The sequence below is a fragment of the Nesoenas mayeri genome (genome assembly GCF_963082525.1).
Source record: "Nesoenas mayeri genome assembly, chromosome: 8".
In the NCBI taxonomy this organism is placed as follows: domain Eukaryota; kingdom Metazoa; phylum Chordata; class Aves; order Columbiformes; family Columbidae; genus Nesoenas; species Nesoenas mayeri.
The window spans coordinates 29,684,933-29,710,319 of NC_137554.1; the positions used below are offsets into that span (position 1 = coordinate 29,684,933).

At 47.3% G+C, this 25,387-nt stretch overlaps 1 protein-coding gene across 1 annotated transcript in view; it reads right to left on the bottom strand.

The window, feature by feature from the left end:
- PAPPA2 (pappalysin 2) overlaps positions 1-25,387 on the bottom strand; it is a gene marked incomplete at both ends in the record, with an annotated part of 87,830 nt that overhangs the window by 44,158 nt on the left and 18,285 nt on the right. The window contains 8 exons of the mRNA XM_080348536.1: positions 631-824; positions 1,077-1,168; positions 3,282-3,410; positions 3,955-4,447; positions 6,214-6,335; positions 7,913-8,105; positions 8,842-9,135; positions 16,027-16,172. Coding sequence (XP_080204662.1) covers positions 631-824; positions 1,077-1,168; positions 3,282-3,410; positions 3,955-4,447; positions 6,214-6,335; positions 7,913-8,105; positions 8,842-9,135; positions 16,027-16,172 — 1,663 coding nt within the window. The remainder of the gene's footprint in view (positions 1-630; positions 825-1,076; positions 1,169-3,281; positions 3,411-3,954; positions 4,448-6,213; positions 6,336-7,912; positions 8,106-8,841; positions 9,136-16,026; positions 16,173-25,387) is intronic.

Consider the following 25,387-nt stretch of genomic DNA (forward strand, 5'->3'; position numbering starts at 1 on the left):
TATAAAGGGCTAAGTATGACCTCTCTGCACATTAGTCACCCTTCTTCAGCGTGCTTGGAAAGAACATCCACACATCACGATAACACCAATATCAGGTGAAATCCCATCCTAGCCCTCCCAGCCCTGCTCCAAAGCCCATATAAAAGATGGGAATTCTCCCACTGATCTTTTTCCTTGGCTTCCGATCAGACAGTTTGAAAGCAGCACAGATGCTGATAGGTGTGTGATTTTATACTTTCTGGCCCTGACCTTATACGGTATTAGATTTATGGGTTTTTTTTTTTTTTAATTGACATTTGGACTACTCACAAAGTTAAAGTTGTGCATTTTGGCTGGTGGGACAGTGGTGGTCACTGTTTAGCAAACTGCATGGTCAGGGGAGATGTTCCCTGCCTTGATGAAACACTCTTCTATGTATAGCAGTTCCTGGGCTTAGAGTTTACTGTAAGAGGGATGTGAGAAATGCCCAGGTCTTCTACTGGCATGGGAAGACAGCAATGAATGAACAATTCCAGAGCTACTCTGAAGATTTTGGTTTTACCGCAGTACACTCTTGCAGCAGTGACTTCCCCAGTTTTACTGCGTGGGCTTTTATAGAAAAGCCTTTTTTTTGGCCATGCATTCACTCACCGTAACAGCAGGTTCTCCAGTGGCCAAGGCAGCAGGGCAGGACTTTGTATCCTGATGGGAGGCGTAGGCTTTCACTGCCCACAGATCCACGTATCCGTCGGGTGTGTAGGGACCGCAGTCCAGGATGCTGCTCGTCTTCTCAAAGGGCTCACACACACCATCCCCATCGTGCACATAGCACAGGCTTGGTTCCCCTGCAAGGAGACCAGGGATGACCCATTTACAAACCAGGCTCCAGGCGCAAACATCTCCTCCTGTCCCAGAAGGTTTGCTGGCCACTTAACCCTGGGATTTCCCACCACCTGACAAGCTCCATGGATCACTCCAGCTGCAGATCCACGTTTTACTGTGATGAGGTGCATCACCCCGTGCTTTGAAAAGCAGCATGAATAACATACAGTTTTGAGTCCTGCCTAAAAAGGCTGTCTCAATCCATTTGAACTCACCAACACAGTTGAAGCCTTTTTCCTTTTTACACTTCCTGGAACAGCCATCTCCATCCAGCAAGTCCCCATCATCACACTCCTCCTCCAGGCTCCTAAGAGGACGACAGATGTGTTAACATCACTCTTGACCCAACACTCCTGTGCACCTGCCCAATTATGGGTGAGGACCCCATCTCTTGGTTCCATTTTCATAGAAGCAAGGAGAAGAGGAAGAACCACATGTGGAATATGTTAGAGGAAAGAAAACAACATATCTTGCCATGTGATAAAAAGAGGTTGAAAACAGCATATGGGAGAGGGCATGACTATACTGTGGCTTTCTTATAAGGGCTGAAGCCAGAACCACAGGAGAAAACTAAGCTATATACAGTGGAGGAAGTAGAGAACAAAGCATCTGAGTAACCTGGAAGTCTGAAAAAGCTAAAAAATACAGAAAATTGGCATAATTAGCCCCAGATGAAGCAGGTGAGCCAGCCTGGCCTGGGATGTCTCCAGGGATGGGGCATCCACCACCTCTCTGGGCAACCTACGCCAGTGTCTCAGCACCCTGATCTTTTTTTTTTTCCTTATATCTAACCTGAATCTCCTCCTTTAGTTTAAGATTCCTTGTCCTGTCGCAACAGTCCCTGCTAAAAAGTCTGTCCCTGTCTTTCTTATCAGCCACTTTTAAGTATGGAAAGGCCACAATAAGGTCTCCCCAGAGCCTTCTCCTGACTGCACACACAGGATGTTCAGGTTGGACCCCTGGTATTGTTTAGTCCCAGCTCAACATTCTCCCCTAGAGCCAACAACTAAACCCACATGCTGCTCTGCTCACCCCTCCCCCGTGGGATAGGGAGGAGAATTGGGAAACAAAGGACAAAACTGGTGTGATAAGAGTTTAAGGGAACAGTGAGAGGGGAAACAAAAAACAAACAAACAAACAAAAAAAGGCGACCAAAAAAAAGTAAAGAAAAACACCAACACACACAAACAAACAAAACAAACCAAAAACCAAAGAAGCAATAACGAAAAAACAGGCAAAGCGCTGGGTCTCAGCACAACCTCACCACCTGGCGAACCCCGAGAGAACCAAGAGCATCCGGCCCGCCCCCAGCAGTGAGACTCCCCCCCGCCCCGGCCAGCCTTGTTTTATGGCCGAATATGACCTTATATGGTACCGAATCCCCTATTTGGCTAGTTTTAGGTCAGCTCTCCTGGCTGTGTCATGCCCCCTGTGGAAGTTAACCCTGACTCGGCCGAGCCAGCGCAACCCCTGATCCAGACTCTGCTTCTCCGTCTGCCATGCACATGGTGTTCAACATAACACAAGCTCTACAGTCCAATCTACTGGAGGAAGTCAGTGCAGCATGTTCAGCCAAGTACCCCTGGGTGGAGGAACAACCCCGTGCTTCCCTTTGGAAAGGATGACATCTTAGAATCACAGAATAGTTTGGGTTGGAATGGACCTCCCCCAGTGCCCCACCTGCCATGAGCAGGCACATCTTCACCAGCTCAGGTTGCTCAGAGCCCTGTCCAGCCTGGCCTGGGATGTCTCCAGGGATGGGGTATCCACCACCTCCCTGGGCAACCTGGGCCAGGCTCTCACCACCTTCAGTGTAAAACATTTCTGTCCATTTTCATCATCCTTCACTCACACTATGCTTGCTTCACTTGCTAAAAATTATACTCTAGAAATAACTGTGGACATAAGCAGAGAACTGCAAGCAAACCTCTGTTTCACATTTCTCAGTTGGTGTCCTGCTTATTACTCCAAGATCATGACCTTTGCAGATGACTCCTTGTTTCTAACACTATGTTTAGAGCCTTCTGCTCAGCTTGCCAGAGTCCATCCCAAATGCTCTCTGAAACTCATTCTTGACAGAGTTTTTGTTAAGATGTACATGAACTAGATGAAACTGAAAGACTGAAAACATATCTTTGTTTCAAAATAGGGCAGAGTTCAATCCTTGTACTGCAGAAGGTACCAAGTTTCAGGATTAAAACATGACTTAGAGGCCACATTCTACGTTACCAAAAGGTAAAGAGAGGTCTTGTTGATAAATTGAAGGGCACATTAGGTTTGGTTTGTTTTTTCTTTTATTTTTTTTTTGTGTGTGTAGTTTTTTGGGTTTGTTTTTTGTTTTGTTTTTAAAATTTTATTTTAATCTACAAGCCCCTTGAGCTCCTAGAACCTCAGTTGAGAGCTTAGGTTTCTTGACTTACGTGGTCACCTTCCCATCCCCACAGTAGGGTGCTCCGTGGACGTGGACAAGTGGTGGAGAGGGTTCTCCTGAGGTTGTCCCAGAGACTGCCTGCACCTGGTAGCGGTACACCTGCCCAGGCGTGACATCCCTGCAAGAACAGAGAGGACTTGACCAAACAGCAGCAGGAGAACCACCCAGACATCTGCAACAGATTTGCTCACCACAGCTATAGAAATCACATGTTTGTGCCCGGGCAGCACCACAGCTTGACATATATTTTCATACTCTAAACTGCCAGAGGCAGGGACTGTGGGAAGAGGGTCTCTGCCAGGTCATGCAGAGGGCCTGCCGCTTATTTCCCTCGGGTCTGAGCTGGGGAGCTGGCGACATTAACTTGAACGATCATTCTGCTAATCATGTTGATGGGGAAAATGTTGCTGGGTTTAATGAGCTCCTCATAGTTAGCCTGGGCTCCTAGGCAAGGGTTGTGCTAGCATGATGGCTCTGCAACAAGCTTCCTGGATGCTGAATAGGGAATCTGCTCATGGCACTGAATACAGTAAATCCCGTGGGGGGAAGAACACAAAACACAAGCAAAACCATCCAGGGATTCAAAGGCAGGACCTGAGGAGGTCCATCAAAGCCACCCCAGCCACCCACTCAGCCTGTGACAGAGCAGCCTCATCACTCACATGTCAATGAACTGCCGATGTGCCTGTGCTGGAGTGACAGGGGACCCGTTTGCAAAGCGGGGGTCACGGAAGACTCTGTACTGGATCAGCTTGCAGGAGGAGCAGAGTGAGCTGTGGGGCATGGAGGTCAGCAAGGCCGTGTCTATCTCCATCCTCTCGTCAAAGGTGTAAATTTTGACTCTGGACACCTTTTTAGGGATGTTGAGCTTCACAGTAAAGGGGACATCACAGAAGGTGTCCAGGGGGCCCAAATGGATTGACTCTCCCTGCTCTGTCAAGACTTCGATGTCAGACAACACCTTGGGAGAGCCTGTGGAGAGGTACGTGGTCCAGAGGGTGAGGGAATCAGGGTAGACAGGGTGCAGGAAGCGTAGCTCCAGGATGCAGCCATCTGGCTGGGGACACGGCACTGTCATGTTCATGTGGTACAGGTGAAGCTCCGGACTCCAGGCTTGCAGACTGGGCTCACAGGGCTGATCCACATCTGGGGGCCCTGGGCAGAAGGGATGAAGACAATGGTGGTGAGAACCAGGGGACAGTTGACCTCACAGGGGACCCAGATGAGCAATCCTCCCTGCAGTACGCCATAGATGTGGTACCACCCATAGAGATCCATGGTGGATCTACCATAGATGGCAGATACCCATAGGTGGGTAGATTTGCATAGAGAGGCACCCATAGATGAGTACCAACCATAGAGAGGTGATAGATGCCCCATTCCAGGAAACATCCCAGGCCAGGCTGGACAGTTCTCTGTGCAACCTGATCTGGTTGAAGATGTCCCTGCTCATGGCAGGGGTTGGACTGGATGAGCTTTGAAGGTCCCTTCCAACCCAAACTATTCTATGATAGATGCATGCAGAGATGGTGGCATCTGCCCTAACATCCTAGAAAGCAATAAGCGCCACTAGTTGCCCAGCTCCTAGCTATGCATACAAGCATCACATCTGCCAAGCCTTGTGTCTCACAGTCCTTTAAGAAACAGGGGCAAAGGTGTCCACGCTGTAGCTGGTCAGTGTCTCTAGCAGCTCTAGAGACAGCCTGGACACAGCTGGGGGACACAAAGCTTGCTCTGTAGTGTCATGGGCACTAAAGGCTTGCCAAAGGCACCTGAATGTCAGGTCCCTGTGGCTTCATAGGTTTGAACATAAGCTGAGCAGAGATTGAAGCTTTTCACAGGCACATACTGGAGCAAGCCACAGTTAGGAAGGGACCAGGTCCAAGACCAGCCAGGGAAGCAGCTCTGGATGACTCTTCATGTACCAGGACAGTGCCCAGGCTGACCTCAGATGCCCAGCCTGCCTCTCCTGCTGAAGGATTAGCATTCAGCAAGAGAAACGCGGGGTTGGGATTTCACTCTCAGAAAGCATCACTTGAGTTCATCATCCTGGAGTAGAAACACCCTTGTTTTCACCAACCACTGGCAGCATTCCTCAGGACCCAGTACCAATTCAAAGCTTGCATCCATTAAATATTAGTCTCCCCAAAACCATAAAATGTTTTATAACAAAGCAAACAGGGACTTGTGATAATTGCAGTTCATGCATAGGATAAAGCAATATCCAATAATTCCAGCAACAGTTTTAATTTGCCAGTGAATCAGACAGGCGAGGGAAATGGGAACCACTGACAATAAGTGAGCTAAGCATTGATTTGTCTGGTATCACTGAATGAGCACAAATTAGATTGTTTCTTTAACTTTACCCACCGCTCCCTCCCTAAACTTGCAACACTAGCAAGAGACACTTAAAGAGTTTTCAGACACACAATTTCAGCTATATTCCAACACTCCTCTTGTCAAAGCATGGGCTACATCTCAAAGCTGTAATAATGCCCAAACTGCACTTTCTCCGCAACCACTCTCAGTTGACTTCAGTGGCTCAGACAAGCAGATGCACAGAACTAACAGATCTTCTGTCTCCATGTGGTTCAACAGCAGCATGTCCACTACATACAGCCCAACATCTATGTTGTAAGACTTCTATTTCAGTGAAATGCCCCTGCCTTTGACCAGTATCTCTCATTAACACCTTTCTGGGCAATGACTGGAGTTAATATTGGGGTGTTTGCCCAAAGCCAGCTGATAGTTATCTCCCAGGCACCTAGAAGTCCTTCCTGCCCTAAAGAGCCTCCCCAAAAAGGAGACAAGTCACTCACTAAAAGAAAACAAACAAACAAACCAACCTCTTTTTCATTTCCCAACAGGATCTCATCTCTGTCTGGGGGATTTACAGCCAAGGAAAGAGAGAAGATATTTACCTTCTGCTTCTTCTGGGGTCCAGTAGCCAGAGGAATCACAGACCCGAGGGGAAGAGGCCTCGTGCACGTACTGACGGAAGGTGCCATCCTCTGCACAGTCATCACAGAGTGTGTCCTGCTCCCTGCAGACAGAAGACAAAGGCATCGGCCTGTCTAATCATGACCAGTTAATTTTCCATCCACGTTTATCCAGGCAGGTTCAGATGGGAAGTTGGAAAAGCAAAGCTAAGCGATCAAGCAGCCTCTGGGCATCTCAACCTGCTTGGAATAAGCTTCAAAGATAGGAAAACAAAAGTGTCTGTGGGACAAGCTGGGTTTAATTTCTCCTCTTCTACATGTTCTCTGGGTAATTTTGGATGAACCACTGAAGAGCCTGTTCCCCACCCACAAAGAAGAGCAAACAGACTTCAACACTTTCCATGGCGATGCCTCTGCAGTTGGGTAGGCACACTTGGGTCTGTTTCTGCTAAACCCCAGAGTCAGGTTTTGGGTTTCAACACTACTGTAACAAAAAAGGGTCACAATAATGCAATAAGAAAATTAGGAATAATTAATAATTAATTATATCTATATTATAGAATATATATAATAATATCTACTATATATAATTAATATATAATAGTAATTAATAATTAATAAGGAAAGAGATAAGGTCCAGCCTCAGCCCATTTCCTTGACCAGTTCATCTCAAGGGATGCAGGACCCTTACCCCAGACCAGCTCCTGACCTGGTTATGAGCAAGAGCTGGCAATGGATACAAAGACCCAGCACCTGCCTTCTAGACCCATGTTTTTCTGCTCCTAAACCACTCCGCTCCCCACCAAAGCAGTTTGTCTGGATGACCTGAGGCCACCCAGCACCCACGAGGCTCTCATGCCTGGGTAGGTAACAGGCATATGTTCTTCTCTCCAGGCCAAAGGCCAATTGTGGAGAGCACCAGTTCTTTGAAAAGGCAGCAAACACTGACCTGAGAGTGTCCCAGATGCCCTCAAACAGCATTTTTCTTTTAATTGCAAGAGACAGCTTTGTGAAGCAGCTTTAAAACAAGTTCAAGAGCTCTTTAACATGCACTTTGAGTCCCCTGTTAAAACCATAGACCTAAAACCTGGAGGAAACCAAAATGTTTTAGTAAGAGGAGCTACTGAATAGAGGCATTGGTGGTGTATCCACGTCTCAATGACTCCCAGCACTGGGGAGAAGAACAACCACCCGGTGCTCAGGACCATGCACTGCTCACCAGCCAAACGACTCTGGTTCCTCAGCCTTGTTTCTCCAGCTCAGAAAGTTTCCTGACTTACCCCCAGTTAGTTACACCGTGAGTCCGTGACAGCACTAGGAACGAAACCCAGCTCTTGCGGTCTGAGCTCCTTGCCTTAACCACAAGGCTGCATTTCCTCCTGGTAAATAGCTATTTTATACAATAAGTGCTAAATGAAGCTCATTTTTCACTCTGTGATTTCACTCTAGGGTTTAAGAATTGGCGTTGCTTCCCGACGCTCTTTGGCTTCTCCCCCAGGCACCCCGACAGCAGAAGGCTTGCAGGAGAGCCCATGTGCCAGCGGGGCCATCATAGGACCCCAGCTCTGCTGGAGGCAACCAAGGGGAATGGGATGGGGAGTCCTGCACCATAAAGGGTCCCTTGTCCCTTCTAGCAGGCTCCTGTGCAAATCCGCGCCCACGGCAACAGCAGATCCCTCACCTCTCATGGATGACACCGCTGATGGGAGGCAGCCAGTAGATGCTGAGGGAGTCCCACGTCTGTCTCGTGACCATGGGTGGGATGGGGATGGGCGCGGGCTTCTTGCTCTGGCCCCAGCGCTGGTAGACCAGGTCCAGGTAGCAATGCATCCGGGCCACTTGGTTGGGAGTGAAGGTGTTGGTGCAGTCATCATCTGGGTGGAGAGAGATCAGGCCGAGGGTGGCAGGGACCGGTCATTGGGGCATGGCAATGTGCACCCTTCCTGATCTCCAAACTCTCTTTTGGGGACCTCCAGGGAGACCTGGGAGACACCAGCATGTGGTGGCTCTCCTGTCAGGACTCTGCTGTCATGTGTCCCCAAAGCCACAAGATGGCACTGCCTCAGCAGCTCCACAGCCCTGCACTTGCCACTGCAGCTACAGGACGTCTCAACATATGTTGAGCTTATGCTCCCACCAGCTCTAAGGCCTGGGCAGTGCCATCATCCTCATGGGACTTGCAGTGGGTCAGCAGGGAGGGACAGAATTGCTCTTTAGGCTTCGGTCCTCCTGGACTGCCTTTGGAAACCAAGTTAAAAGGGCTCAACTCAAAGGTCAAAAATTGTAATAGTAGTAGCAGTAGTAATAGTAATAATAAATAATAGCAATAATAAAGTTCCTTCCAGACTGGAGAACAAAGGCACACCACCATGCAGATAATAAGGGACTAGATACATATTCAAGGACAGACTGGCTGGAAGGGAGAGAGGGAAACAACCTGCAGCAAGAAAGGGGCCAAGAAGCTCTGCAAGTACAGGCTGCAGCATCCCAATGTACCAGGAGGGACTGCATCAGGTGCAGAATGAGGGAAGAGAATATTGGTGGAGGCAGAAGGGAGAGAAACTCAAGCTTCTAGGGAAGGTGATCCCTTTTCTAAGGACAACCAATTACCTGTGTAACTCATGTAGTTGTTGAAGGGCGTTCCCGTGAAATATGTCTGGCCGCAGGTGTCATTGGTAGGGTCTGGATCCCGACAGAATTTGCTCTTTGGGGTGGGGGCAGTGTCGGCACAGAGGTCTCCTGTCTCCATGGACGGAGTTGTCTCCCTGCAGGGATCGTCACAAGATTCCCTCTCGCTCACTCCCTTAAAGACGTGGTACAGCCCCAGGACGTGGCCCACTTCATGGATCATGGTGTTGGTGTGGCCGTGCATACCGTAATAAGCAGGGTTGAGGACAACTCCACCTGGAATTGCAAGTGCAGAGAACGTCATCCAGAGAAAGAGGGAGCAGGTAGGTGCTGTACTCACCTGTACTAGGTAAAATTCCTCTCGTGCTTCCAGGTCACAAATGAGGTGCCAGATGGAGACCTGAAGATGGATCTGTTCACCTCTTGTACAATGGGAAGAGATCTCTTCCACCCTCTTGCAGTGGAATGAGGTGGGTGGTTTTTCTTCCCTTTCTGATCACATCACTCCCCCCAACATCTTCAATAATTTCAGCTGCCATTTCCCCCTGTATCTTTTTGCATGTTTATAATTCAATGTCTGCTTTGGTTCACACTTCCAATTGAATATGAGGTTTGGAGCCAGGGCGCCAAACTGAGACACATTGTGGGTTTACAGGGATAATTTTTTATACCAGAGAAGACCTTCTCTAGCCTAGACAGGTGGCTGAAGCATACCAGTCCACATGGCAGGAGAAGAGGACAAGGTGCTGAGCAAATTCCTGAAACACTGGGCTGTGCCAACTAGAAGCCACCTACAGCACAAGTCTGTACAAAGATTCAAGCACACTGCCTCTAGCCACTATTCAGACAGCATCAATGGTCTGCTGCTTCACCCTCCAAACCAGACCCTAAGGAGTAAACTTAAACTCATACGAGGTGCTGTTGCAATCCACTAAACCTCTACCACAAACCTGGCTCAAATTCACTGTGTATTTTGGAGTGAGATTTTCCAAAACAAAACTCCTGAAGATCTCTTCTTCTCCTTCGAAAAGGTTTGTGTGGGCAAAGTGCTCCAAGCAAACCAGGCTAGAACCCCTCCACTCAGAGTCCTACACCTCTTCATGGTGGCACCCCAACCCATTGACTCAAGGGGGCACAATGGGGCAGGTCATCTCCAAGCCAGTTTAGTGCAGGTTCAACTGTCAAATATGCTGGAGCATGGGTATGGGCTAAGTCCACCAGAAACTTCCCAGAGCTGGATGGGACCTTGATCCTGCCCTAAGCTGCCCCTAGCTGCAGGACAAGGTCCTTTTCCTCTCCTGCCCACCTGCCTGCGAAGGGAAGAGCAAGGATCAATGATGCTGAGGAAAGCCAGGTGGAGCAGAGCCTTCCCTTTGTTCACTGCCAGCATCTCCAGCTCCTGACCTGGGATGTCACGCCCTGTACCACATCTGCTGAGAAGCTGTCCACAAAGGATGCTCAAGAACAAAACTTATAGCTCTTCTCTGGTCTCCTTTTATTTCTTTATTTTGCCCAAATGAAAAATCTCCTGGAAAACTCTGCATTTTTCTCCTTGCTTTGTGATTTTTCACTGGGCATTTCCTCCCCTTTCTTCTTCTCATTTCCTTGCTCCATCCATTTCCCCATGCTGCCTTACGGTGCAGGAACAAGGGCTGGGGAATACCAGCAAGACAAGGGGGAGAAAAGCAAACTCCAGGCAATACCTCCATGACATGGGAGGCTGGTTTTACCCAACTACTTTTAGCCTAGACAGCTTGGATGGCAGCACAGTGAGTAGTTGGCTCCAGCACAGCTTTCTCTCCTTTGCATGGCCCTGGAGAATTTACTGTGCCAGCTACCTCACAGAGCCTCTGCTACTGCATCTCTGCTGCTGATTGCTGCCCTCTCCAGAAAAGTTAAAACAGGCAGAGGGCCACCATGTGATACCATCTCCAACCACAGCATAGACCACTCAAAATCTGCTCCTGGATCAGCTCTGTGTGCTACTGGACAACTTCATGTCCTCAACTACAGGGCATTCCTTCCAACAGGACTTTCTTCATATCGCTGTGTCCCTGGCAGGACACCAGCAAGACTGTGACTCCTCTGGTGGAACCACACTGGAGGAACCCTGGTTTAGGGTTGGAAAGGGGCCTTCAGAGATGCCTTGAACAATTCTCTCAAGCCCAACAGGGTTGCAAGTGGGTGAAGAAATAAGGGTGTTATCTACTATGGAGCATCCTGTGTGTATAACTCATGGAATAGCTGAGAGATACCACTGACCTGTGAAGTGGCACCATTTCTTAATTAAAAAAAATCACATTTGTTGTTTTTCTTCCCTACAGTGCAGACCTTATGCCCACGGCATCTCAGCTTAAGGCAAAGGATGGGTCACAAAGTAGCTGCATTCCCTTTCTACCCAACTGTAAAATACCAGAGCAGGAGACCTTGTGTCCCATCAGTCATTTCTTGGCCATTCAGTTGACTGGAGATGGGCCACAAAAAGGTACAAAGGTGGAAAAATCCTTTTGGGACCCTCATGTTGTATCCTGTCAATAATTAATGTTTTTGCAAGCCCCTCAGTTACCAGGCTTGTAAATGCTATAGATAGCAAAGGGCATCCCATTGACGGAGAACCCAGTGGGCATATAAAAAAACCCTGCTTCTCATTTTAATCAAAACATGGCAAGAGAGAAGAGAGAGCAGAAAGAAAAGGCGTCTCTGCAGCCAAACCCAAGCCTAAGCAGGCAGGGAGCTGCCTGCCCAAAGGTCTGGAAAGAGGAATATGCACAGGGAAATAAAATAGCGCTCATAAACAAATAAATGAGATGCGAGAGCCATGCACGCATCCTGCAGCACTAACCACGAGGAATGAGGCTGAGCACCGGGGGCACAGGAGGCCCTGTGACCAAGCAGCCTCCTCCAGCAGAAACCCAACACTTCCCACGTGGGAATAAATAGGATTCCAATACAGGGAGGGAGAAAAGTGTCACACAGGAGGGATGCCAAGGCTGGGATACCCCTATCCCTCCCTCCTCTCTGCTGGCTTCCCCATCCCATTCCTCCCCTACACTCCACAAAAGAACAGTCATTTTTAGGGGGTTGTTTTGTTTGTTTGTGGGGTTTTTTTGGGGTGTTTGTTTTCGGTTTTTTTGTTGCTGTTGTTGTTTTGGTTTTTGTGGTTAGTTTTGTTTTTGTTTTTTGTTTTTTTAACAACTAATTAAATGTCAGGATTAGAAACAGCATGAGAACTCTGCCTTCCTCCCCATCCTTCCATTCCCTGTCCCTACAGCTCCCTGATGAGCTGGGAGAGTTCCCAGCTTTGGACTGGGAAGTTGTATTTCCCCTCTGCAGGGTCCTGGCTGTGAAAGCAAGATGTGGAAATGTTCATAACATCCTGACAGGACCAGCCTCCCCTCTGTCTCCTCTGCAGATCAGGCTTTACTTCTCCCCTCTGCCTCCTCCTGCCCTGAGAGATGGGCTAAGCTGGGCTTTAAGTGACCTCTCCCTTTCATGCCTGAGAAACAGCCCAAGGAGGCCCCCAGGGTCAACATTTATACAATGACACTAAAAACTTCAATATCATATCCCTGTGACACCAAGAGGGTCCAGCATTCCAAGGCAGGGGAACAACAGTCTTCTTTGAACTTGCCCACCCACCTGAGGCCAAGCAGCTGGAAAGCTTCAGGTCTGGCCCCACAACATCATCTCCCTCCAGACCAGACCTAGCAGCTGAGGCTGCAGAGCTCACCATGTCTCCAAAGACAAGCCCAAACTCTGCACGAAGAACAAGAGGTGCCCAGTCCATTAGCACTGGTGTGAACTCCACCTTCACTCACATCTCTTGGAACCTCCCAGACTCAGAACCTTGCCCTGCTTCCAGTCATTACCAACTGCAATGATAAAGACCTCTGGATCAAGCCAGCCCCCAAGAAGCCAACCTGTTCCTGGGTCAGGGCTGTAGCAGAGGACACATGCTCGAGCAAACACAGGATCTTTAAACAGCAAACCACAAAGCTGAACCTGTATCATCGGGCCAGTCTTCCCCAAACACTGAGTCACAGCAATTAATGGAACAAACGCATGACGGTTAGTCAGACAGGAAGATGGCCGTTGCTTAAGGTACCTTTGATGGAACATCTGGCCTTCCTTCAGGATCCACTGATCGCAGCCAGATATATGAGCTGGCCTCAGCTTATATAACTACAGAAAGTATTTATAACATCAAATATTCACAATTCCCTTGCCTTTCGACCATGTTTATGCAAATACAGTTCACATGCAGATACACATGAAGTTTAAAGCATCTGCATTATTACATTTTTAGGGTTTTTGAGGCAAAGCACTGTGGAAAGTTAAGTTTTTTTACAGAACAGGACTTCTTTGACTCCTTCTGTTTTGTAGTTTAAAAGATTTACTTCTAAGTTCTCAGAAAATTCATTCCAGACTCCAAGCAAGAACTCTGAATTTGAGAGGAGCTCACTGTGATGATGGTGGAAAGACTGAGACAGTATGGTTAGAGGGAGTGGTGCAAACAGACCTGAGATCTTCCACCTCTGTTGCTAGCTAGCTGCAAGTTGTCCCTGTCTAGGAGCTCCACAGCAGTTGAAATATTGCCTATAGAACTGCCATAGCCCAGTTCACCCTCTGCAAGTCAGTAATTATCTCTTATGTTTCAACAAGTGTAGTTGCTGTTGGTTGGTATTAGTACTGGTCTAACATGGTAAACTATCTCTAAACCTTCAGAGAGGCTGCCTGAAACTCACATTTTCTCAGGAAAATCATCTGGAGAAAAGCAATAAATCTCTGAATAACCAGTATAGGATCAGTCACTTAATTTCTGGTAGCCCAAAACAAGTATAGGTGAAGAGAAGGGAACAAAAAAACAATTTACTGTAGAATTTCAGAAGTTGAAGAGGACCCTCTTGAAAGACATACTCAAGGGTCATGAAAAAATGGTTTCTAAGGAGTTCAGAGTCCAGACAGCAGGTTAAAATAACATTGAAAGAAGAACTGATGGAGAACAATTTGGAAACAGCATGTTTAGTGAGCTTTGGGATGAGAGGAAGAGTTGAAATAGAGGAAGGAGATGCAGTTGGAGACAAAAAGTCTCATAGTTATTCTCTTGAAACATCTAAGCAAGTCCAGTTCAGAGAAACAAACAGGGCAAAATCTGACCAAGAGTATCTGTAGCAAAGAGGCAGGTTGTCTTCTTGGAGAAGTTGAGTCAAGCTTGAAGAATCTATTTAATTCAGTAGGAGAACCAAAGCAGGAAAGGGTCTGAACTTGCATAGGGAGAAATCAGCATGGCATTTCTGCTCCATGGGAGGAGACAGTGACATGGGGGGAGCAGGGCCTGTGTGCTGACCTTAAAATATTAAGGTCTGGATAGAGAGGAGATTAGCAAGATTTGGTCCAAGGGAAGGACTCAATCTTCTTGGAGACAGGTTTTTACGTAAGAAAGGGGTCTGTCTCCATCCCTGGTCACTGGTAGATTTTTAAAGCTTGGGAATTTTTCCTCAAACTATTATTCAGTCCTCCCAAGGTTTCCCTTGACCTTTCCTCACTGCTTTACCTTCACATCTACTCAGACTCTCCAGTAGCCCCTTGTGAGGGGTTTTTGACAAAGGCCATGTATTCATGACCTGGTGAGTCCTAAGTTTCTTCTATGCTGGACAATAATGTATGTTGTGTGCAGTAGAAAACACTTGATGACGTGGTGGAGCCTACTGTTTACAGAGAACAGAGTCTACCACCCAGCCTCACAAACTCATTAAATCCAAAACCAAGGACAGTCTTGAACCAAAGTCTTCAGTCTGTGCCAGAGCCTCAAGGAAGTTGAGATCCAGCTTCATACTTCAAAACTCTGGCACCGGAGCCAAGACAACACCCCTTTCTCCTTGAACCTCCGCGGACAAACGCTGATCCAACATTTCCAGATGGTGTCACCTCTTCTGTCCCTGGCTGGACACAGACTCTGACACTGGAGCTAAATGCAAGCTTTTGATGAAACCAGTCACCCCAAATACCCTTCCGTACAACTTCTTGTGAGCCATCGGGAGGGGTTTGAGAGGAACACATGGGGCTGAAGCACTTGCTGTAGTAAGATGACTGTCAAACTGAGCCTTGGAAGTGATTTCTGGAAGCTGAAGGAATAAATTTCATGGAGATTTGCCTTCCTCAACAAGCAACTGTAGCAATAGACTATTGAAAAAACAGCCCTGAAACTCATTGAGGGAGGGAAGCTGGCAAAAAATAACTTTAAAACAGGTCTTTAACAGCAGTGTAAAACTTTTAAGGGCTGAACATCACGCACTTGTAAAAGCAGAAGGTCTAGGTCTGCTGTGCAGGTGTCAGGAGTAATTATTTCCAGTTACTTATTGAGAAACACTTTAGATGTTTTGACTGCAAAGCATAAAGGGCTTTGCCAGAAAAATTCCAAAATTGAAGAGGTGGAGGGAAAGGCAGGAAAAAGAGACACAGCAGAAGTAGGAGAAAATACACAGTACATTTACATTCTAGTGAAACAGTTGCCGTTTTGACTATTTTGTAGCCTGCCAGGACTGATGACCCGAAGGATCTGCCTTGAGTTCACTGAAGCCAAGGAGAACATTGCCTCCAGCAGGTAGTAAGCCAAGTTATAAAAAAAAAACATTTAATTTGATAGTCACCCTCACATTTGCAGTTGGATTCAGAAGTAGTCTGTGATTACTGCTCTGGAGTGCTCAAATCTTGAGTCTTGGCTCTGAAATCACTGACAGTCTTGGCTTATTGATTTGTCATTAAGTGCTGCAAAGCAAAGTTCACCATTTCCAGAATCCTGGAAGATAGACCTGAAAGGTCCCAGACAAGCCAAGTGCAAGTTGAAACCCCTCTCCACAACCTGTACTGATGATGAACCTGAAGCGCTCCCCAAGCTCTCCATCCCACTGTCTCACTGCCTTCACCACTAAAAGTTTCTCATAACAACCTGGAAGTCCTGACCACCTTATCCACATGGACATGGGGTACAGGCAGCTCCTTTCCTTACAGCAGCAGCTTTTGGAACACCCAAAGGCTGTTGCCATTACCTTCTCATTAAACATCCTCAACATTGAACCAAATCATGGCAGTCTCTTTCTGTAAAGTCAACGAAGAGGGAGGAAAACCAACAACCCTGAGACCCCATGAGTCGGGTAGCTTACTTACCGAGGTGACTAAGGGCCTCTTTATCCCATGGCCAAGTGGCAGCACCAGCCAACTCTTCCCTCACTGAACTGGCAAAATAAACATTGAGGAAGTGGGTGCTGTTCAGCTGCAGGGCCTCCTTCAGCTCCTTTACACTCATGTACGCCCTGCAAGGACAAGGGAGAGGAGATAATCGGCATAAACTTCAACATAGCAAGGAGGAAAAACAGGAACCACTTGTAGATATCCTCAAAAGGGTGCAGCAGACTGGAGACTCCACCCTAAACTCCATGAAACCAGCAGCATTTGGTAAAGTGTGGCAAAACTCTGCAAGTTTCGGCAGGATGTTCCATGACACTACCAATTCTGCTCTGTAAGGTGCAAGTCCTGCTAGTGAGGGGTTTAGATGGGAGGCAGTCATGCAAATCTGAATAAGTTCTGCTAATTACGGTAGTTTTGTTGACATGTTCTACTCTTAGACAAGGTTTTCCAACAACAGGGATGGAAGAGATGACAGCGAATAGGATAATAGGAGGCATAAAGGGAGAAGAAAGGAAATGCAGAGGTCAGTCCTGCTGGGAAAAAGAGACATCCATTTCTAAACAGCACAAGAAAGTAACGAGCTAGAAGAGATGTGTGGGCAATAGGTATTGCAGCAGAGCAGTAACACTCATGCGTATGTCTGGGTATCCATGAAATGATCCTCACAATGTGACATGTCTCTCAGCACTTGGAGAAACAAACCCAGCAGTCAGGAAATTTAGGTTTTTCTCTCTCCCCCCTGCACAGGTCTCTGTTGCATTGACCAGTACACCAACAGTCCCAGCGCTGATCTTTAGGGAGCTCAGGTCCTCAATTGTATAAAAGGAGCAGGACCTAACTTAATAATAACAATAGCAATTCCAATAATAATAGTAGCAATGGGACTGTAGGGCCTTGGGTTGTGCTGCAAATGCCAGATACTCTTTTAAATAATGTACTACCATTTCCACCATCAGTGCCATTAACCTAATGGGCTGAGACAGCACTAGGACAGGTAGCCCCTAGAAGACATTGTCTCTAACTCTCTAAAAGGTGTTGCTAAGTCTTCAAAATCTGAGGACCCTGACCTGTGAAGGTATGAAGAGATTCTAAGCAGGGAAAAAAAACTCATGGAAAGGCTTCAAAACATCACTGTGGAATGATGATGGAAATGCACCATTGTGGAAATATGTCATAAGAGTGACTAAACCTGCAGCATAAGGCCAACAGCAACATTAAGGTAGTGGAAAGCATTTCACTTAATTCCCATGCTTCCAGGAGCAATTGGCATCTTTGAGCTGCAGGGAGAGATTATGAAGTGAACGCGACTGTTTCTTTATACTGGACTAGCCATGAAGGCGCACCAGCTATATTTGGACAAACAGCTTCTGTAGAAGTGGTGTCCATTGGTGTATTCCTCATTGCATTGAATTATGGAAGGAAGGACCAAAAGCTGAGTTACAGGCTAAAGGGAAAAAGGTGAGTTCTCATCCGAGATGTGAAGTGAGAAGGGAAAACCAATGAGAGATGTACAAATACACTGTTTGAAATGGCAAGATCCCTAGTCAAGTTATTATATTGTACCAACAGGCTTGTTTAGAAAGAGAGAGGTTGCTACAGCAAATGGAAGAGAAGGAAAAAGTGAAGAAAAGAAGAGGAGGATTCCAGAAGTAGACTAGAGCAGGATGGCATGTGGAGCAGAGCTCCACAAAACCCAAGGGCCACTTCCCTGGATGTGAAACTAGCAGAGACTTTCGGGAGCCATTGCATTCAGCGGTGTCAAATATTCACAGAATCATAGAATAGTTTGGGTTGGAAGGGACCTTCAAAGCTCATCCAGTGCCACCCCTGCCATAAGCAGGGACATCTTCACCAGCTCAGGTTGCTCAGAGCCCCATCCAGCCTGGCCTGGGATGTCTCCAGGGATGGGGCATCCACCACCTCTTTGGGCAACCTGGACCAGGGTCTGACCACTCTCAGTGTCAAAAATTTCTTCCTCGTATAGTCAGGATCTGCTGACTACCTCTCCCCTGCCAGTCAGCCCCAACAGGCCATTCTGGGCTGGAGACATCTCACCCACCTTCCCAGCAACAAAACAGCTCTGAAATGTCAGTCACTTTAGAAAATCTTGGCCGGACTACATGGCAGCATTTAATGGTGAAATGAGATGACCAGCTTGTCTTCACCAGGCCCTGAGATCTCCCACCACAAAGAAGCATTCCCAGAACACTTTCCCCAGCCACATCAACTTGTGGAGAGAAAACTCTCCCAACCGGAAACGGCAAATTAGGAGAACATGATCTCTCCTCTGTGATGTCTCGCCTGAGCATCCCAGACACGCGCCACGCCGACGCCATCCCTTCAACCCAACCAAGACGGGAGCAAGCTGGGAGGAATAGATAGGGAGAAGAATAAACAAACCTGAAGGACATATTTGTGGCATGACTCGGAAGGAAGAAAAGCAAAAATTTCATAGAAATAGAGTGTAAAGGAGAGGGAGGGGGGACAGAAAGTCTCCTTCATGCACCCGAGCTGCTCGGGGGACACAGACTTAAAAATAATGTTGATTCCTGACCTATGATATCTTGGAAAAATAGCCCCAAACCCTTCCAGACTGTCCAAATTCCGAGAGCTGACGTCAGCTCTATTCAGAGGGATATTCCCGCCACCCCTCTTCTGGAGACATGATGTTTTTCTGGCTGTCGCCTGCCATTCCCTTGACACTAGCTACATTTTTTGTCAACCCTTAATTATAAATAACAGTAATTTCCTTCACTGAGATATCTGAATGGTTCAGGGTTGTGTTAAGGGTAGGGGAAGCACCAAGAGATGCTCAGATGGGTTGGATGGAAAAGGAGAGGAAAGGACCCCAATTTCATCCACTACAGCATAGAAAGCCCAAATATCCTGTCGGCCTTCCCTAAGACATGAGCAAGACCAAAACAACTTTAGAATGGGCAATCCTCAAACATGGATTCCCCTCAATCCACATTTACCACTGGCATCCTTAGGTTAGACAAGGAGCACATAACTGGCGTCTTCGCCCATCGCTTCCAGCCAAGGTCATGCTCTCCATCTTCTTCAGCGCTTCTGTGATTTTCCCCAGAGGGAAGGCAGAGCAGCCTTAGGTCTCCACAAACAGCCTAAATGACAGCCTTCTCCTCTGCTCCCCAAATAGCTTCCCAACTCCTACAAGACCAGAGTATCCCAAACTAGATGGTATTTACAGCAGGGCCAGCACTGCAAGCTAGCACAGAAACACAGGGAAGGCCATAAGGACACATGAAGGCACAGCTATCAGCTAAGAAGGGAAAAAAACAACCAAACAAAACACAACAAAAAGAACACCCCCCCAAAAAAAGGACCCCAAAAACCAACCAACCAACAAACCCAAAGAAACAAACAAACAAACAAATTTAAAAAACACAAAATTTTTAAAACTCACACACACAAAACCCACAAAAAAACCCACAACCACACAAAGAAAATAGGGCAAAAGACAGAAGAAAGGCAGAGAATGGCCAACAGGTTTGCCAGATTCAAAGCAAGAGTGTTTTTTTTTCCAAAACTCGGCAAGCATGTAGCTTCATGGTGGTACCACCTTGACCTGTGGAGTACTCGCATCTCTGCGAGAGCAGAGCTTACAAAAGCATATGCAACAGTAGATAGAGGCTAGGGATGGAAGGGCATTATTAGACACGAGCACGTGCATGAACACCATCTGAAATAACAGTATTTGAGGGAATGAGTCCAGATACAAGGGCATCCCTCATGACAGGTGCTCACCAGTGATAGCATTGACTTAATGTTGTGTTGAATGACACTAGCTGACAACTTGACTCTAAGGCAGGCTTAGGCACCACACCGTGTACTGCTTCACTTGTGGAACTTGTGGTTGGCAGAAAGCAAGATGGAGAAGAAGCCTGGACCTTGTATTGCTCTACAGCAGCATGGTGGAACCTCCCTGATGCTTCTCTGGTCCTGGTGCTGGGTCAGGAGCACATGGCTCTGTATGGGACATAATGATGTACTGTCATTGTGTGACGCTTCTTGCTATCAAGAGAAGGAAAGGAAGATGAAGTCTAGCAGCTTCAGTGACTGTGTCACCATAGAATAGTGGAATCTGAAACTCATAAGTCCAGATGTAGAGGACCTCACAAGGTCATCTAGTCTGACTCTCCTGCACAAACAGGTCTAATTAAATTAGGTTACTCAAGGCCATGTCCAACTAAGACCTGACCAGCTTTGAAGACAGAGGTTTCACAGTTTTTCTTGGTAACCTATTCCGGTATTTAATCACCCTCGTGGTAAAATAAATAAATAAATAAGTAAATAAATTCCTAATTTCAATATCCAAATGTCTCATGCTCCAACCCACAGACATTGCTTCCTGTCCTATCATCAAGCATCAATTCTCAGAGTCCTGCTTCCTTTTCTCTGTGTCACCCCATCACATCATATGGGAAAGCCATCAAATGAATACAGCTTTGCATGGAAACCTGTTACTGCACTAGACCTTACCACACTGAAGTCCCAAAGCTTCCTTTCTGATCAGTTGAAAAATCATGCTCCACACATGATCACAGCCCTCCTTTGAGAGTCCTCACTTCCTTTTCTCATGCTTTTCCTTGGACAATTTTGTCCTGGCCCATGGGGCATACAGCATCTTCCTACTTGTTGCTGTAAGTCAAACTTCAGGCTGGCTTGGTGAAAGAAGATGACCAGACACACTCTCAAGAGACAGAGCTGTCATTGCTTTTCCAGGTAGCAATTTCTGGCAGCAGTGACAGAATCACTGCTGGCTCACAGGTAGGGGAGAAGAGAGGATCTGCTAATCTATGGGGCAGTAAAACGGACAGTCAAGCTGTAACACAAGCCTGATGTCATTTAAGGTAGGAGAAGAGCAGCAAGAGTGGCACTTTTTAGTGACAGTCATATCATAACAGGAAGACTTTGAGCCACAAAGTTGGCCATTACATCTGAAAGGCAAAAGGTGGCACTTCCAAATGAAAAGCAAGGCCAGCATGTCCCCTGTGCAGTACCATAAATCAAACTGAATTATCTGGGTACTGAAAAGGATGTAGTGTGTAATGCCACAGGAATTCCACTGCAATTCTAAAATAGGAGTCTTTTCCCTGTAGACATTTCAGAGGAGATGTGGGAGTGGGGTTGGGTGGAAGCTGTCCAAGTGCCCTCCATGGACAACTGGAAAATACTTGAGACCCAGCCAGCTCCAGCTAACCAGCTAACAGCCTAATGAAGTCACAGGGGATTCCTGGCTCTGCTTTCATGTCCTTCACCCACCCCAAGGAAATTCTTCTTCCTTCTCCCACCAAGCCATAAGGGTCCCTTTTCCACCAAACCTATGGTCGACAAGCAAGGAATCCCTCAGAGCTCCCAGGAACAAGCACCAGCCTGCAATAACATTTTGGATTTGTGGACAACACATTCCCCCAAGGCTGCAAAGGATTAACACAACACACAGCAACCTTGCTTCTGAGGCAGGAGCCCAAGAGCCACAAATCAATCCATGAAGACAGGTGCTGAACCAAGTGGTGTGACTGTTTTCAGAGAGCAGACTCTCTAAACTCTCCATATCATCAGTAAAGAGAGGTACTCCTCCAGATGGTGAGCCAAAGTAAACACCTTCTGATTCACCCCACCAAAGGACTCTTCTCCATGGTGACTCCATAGGGGGGGTCTAAAGAGATAATCATCCAGGACTGGACTCTCTGCTTGCATACATGAATTCCCCTTGCTGCAATTTGTGAATCCTCATCCTTGTTCTCAGCACATGAATTCCCAGGTGATGCTCATCCTTGCTGTCCTGCCCTGCCACAGACAGACAAAGCACATCCCCAAAATGTCAACAGGACATGGTACCATCTTGGCACAGCATGCAAGCCAAGATGGGTTGGCTTTGTCTGTCTCCAGACTAGACTGACAGTGATTCTCACAACCACAGCTGCCTCATGCTCTGGGTGTACCTGACCTGAAGTTTCTGGCATTAGGGCAGCTGGGGGGGTGTTTTATTTTTAGGAAAAAGCTTGAGTCCTTCTGTACTTGTTAAGACTACTTGCATCCCCATGACCACGGTCTAGGAGCTCTGACTCCAGCCCAGCACTATGCTGGTATGCCACAGACATCTCTGCCAGCATCGTGACAACTTGACAAGGCAGCAACATCCAAATGACTCTCATCTGGACAGGCTTTGGTAATGGAGCCAGACACAAAACACATGCCAGAGGTGGAGGGAAGGGACAGCCAGACATTCCCCTGGGATCATGGGAGGCACAACACTGCCAGAATAATACCCTCTGTAGTTCTGAGGAGTCTCTCATCAGCTGCTGGATGTTGGACTCCAGCCAAAAAGCATTTGTGTGCTCAAGGGATGAGGGCATCACACATATCTCAGACACGCCTGGAAAATCCCACCTCTGAGGCACTGACAGCATGAGCAGAGCAGCCTAGGAAGACACCATCACTGGCAGCACTGCTCAAGATACAGCTTAAAATTTGCAGCAGTGGCCGAATTTTGAGGTGTCAAAGAGGGCGACAGGGCAAAACACTCCTACAGGAGGGCCTTCAGGATCAGGGATTTCCCTTACACATGAGCAATTCCTGCTGGATTCGGAGGTGACCCTCAGCCTCCATGTGGGAGGTGGGTTTGGCTTTGGGCCTGAAGCAGTAGCAGATACTGCAGGGTCAGAGTGTTATGCTGGCAAAGCTGCAGGATGGGATCAAAAAGACAAATTGCGGTTCGAGACTGTGACCCTTCCCTATAAATTTACTGGGGAAATGGACCGAGAAGGCTGCAGATCTCTGGCACACAGCAGGCAAGATCCTGGTTACATCAGATGGTGCTACGCAATTTCTTGAGGTCAGATTTGGGCAATAAAGACAATAACATTAGCGTTAAATCAGCAAGCCCTGCAGTGCATCTTGCCCTGAGATAGGCTGAAGAATAAGTACTACTAACAATGGCACAGCCCAGCTATTCCTGGAAGTGTTTGCTAAAAAGTTATTCACTAAATCGTCACTGAACCAGCCAAAGGCAACGCTATTTTAGACCTGGTTTTGGTAAGCAGTGTAGAAATTATGGAAGAGCTGCTGAGAGAAAGAAAACTTGGCCTGAACTAATAGAGAGTTGATTCAAATTAACTTAAATGAAGGGATGAGCACAGATTTTGAACTAAGAAATGAAAATGAGAACTGAGCAACAGACGCTGCTGCATCTGAAGTGCTGGGGAGAACGGAGCAAAATGGGAATTCCTGAAGGCAAGCTGACCCCAGTGAAACTGGAGAGGGGGTGGGGGGGAATTAAAAAAGACCCTTTTAGAAATAAGAAGAGCAACAGGAGGAAGGAGCTGGTCTGCTGAGCAGGGAAGGTGGAGCTGAAGCTCAGCACAATTGAGATGCATCCCTGGACAAAATTAACGCATGGTCTTCACCTTTATTCTGGAATGTGAGGCAGAACTAGAGTTCCCTTCCAGCAGGGTACAACAAGATTAAAAGCATCATAGTGGCTCAGAGCTCAAGATAGAGGGGAAAAAGGATGAAGTGCAATTTAAGCAGGGTGGAAGATAAAATGTTGGGGAGGTGGCAGTGAGTCCCAGTTCTGAAAGGGATGGGATGCAGTGATACAGAACAAGGGGCAAGAAGCAGGAATAGAGTGCAGAAATGGAAATATTCATAGATAAATACAAATAATTGGATGTAATAAGACATTTGCATCAGGAACCTGGGGAAATACAATGCCGAATCCAAGGGACCAACCACAGGGCATGTGACTGGAGAACAGCTAAAATTATACAGGCTGATGTCTACAGGGGTGAAATAATGAGACAGGCTGCTCTGGTTGTCCTCTCTCTTAAATCCACCTGCAAATTCCAGCTGACTTTTGGGTATAAAGTTTCCACGTTATTCCTTTCATCTTCATACCCCACCTTTCGAAAAAATTGTGGAAATGCATAAACCCAAGGACTGATGTAGCTGTGATCACCCAAAGGCCAGTGAAGGACATGCAATGTCATCTCTGGGGAAACTCTGAATACACTGCCCAGGATGACAAATTTTTAACCAGCTGCCTGCATTGAGAGATCCCAGACCTTGCTGCTGTGAGTGCAGGCAAAGGCACGCTGCACTTGGTGGCCTTTCTCTCAGGAAGTCATCGGGCATCAAGGACTCACCTTTGCATCTAGCACCACTCCAGGGCACCTGACTGAAGGAAACCCACATTAATTCCTCCCCACCAGCTTGCTCAGATACTGTTTGCTTTTCTGCTGTGCTCTGGTTTTGTCCCTGGATCTTGTCATAGCCCATCGCAGGGTGATGGACCGGTTTTGGGGCTGGTTGCATGTGGCACACTGGTACTTATGTTTCGGCAGTTGAACTGAGGATGGTTTCCCCACTAACTTGCATTGAATACGTGATAATTAACCTTGCAGGACGGTGGGCACCCTCAGGACGGTGATGAGTGCACGGACCCCAGCAGGTCTGACCACCCCTTCAGATACAGCCTCCTTGTGTGGCTTCTAGCAGGAAGTCTTGCCAAATTTAAGGCTTCTCTTTGAGGATGCTAAAGCATCTGCCTCATCAGCCCCCATGTATTTTGACCAGCACTGCAGGAGTGGGGACCTTCCTCTCATGCTCCTCTGAAGGGACAGGGATGTTCAGTGGCTCTTCCTTCAGCACAGATTAGTCACATGTGCATCAGATGCTTGGATCATTGAAAAAACAAAACAAAACACAACTGGTTTCATGATGCTTGCACCCTCAGGCCAAGGCTGGTTTACCACCTCCATTCAGCTGCTGGCTGCCACCCACATGCTGGGCACCACAGCCTGTCCAGGGCCTCTTGGGATGGCTCTGCTGGGAAATCCACCACATCTCCATGTGCCTGTGTAGGTTTCCTGGCTATAACTGAGGTACCACCATCCCTAGGACATCTTAGGAGGAGGTGAGGTTTTTCAGAACCACTCACTTGGACCCAGGCACCAGGATTTGGTCCAATTTGCACTACAGTTTCCCCAAAAATCCAACGGTTATGACTACTTGATAGACCTATAATCTCTCCTGAGCTCCCAAAGCAGTTAGTCCTGCACTGCAGAAAGCACCAGCACCAACCATCAACAATTTCAGAAAGTTCTGGTGCCTGACACAGAAACCATTACATTATGAACCTAGGAGAAAGTCCCATGTTTGCGCTAGGGGTAGAAGTCTACGCTTTGCCCCAAGGAGAGGAGCCCACATGTGCCTGTTTGCCTGCCTCGAATTCATTTATTTTAAGAAGGAGGAGACCAATTCACAACATTGTCTCCTCTGTTCCCAGCCCAACTACCATCTAACATCACCCCTTTGC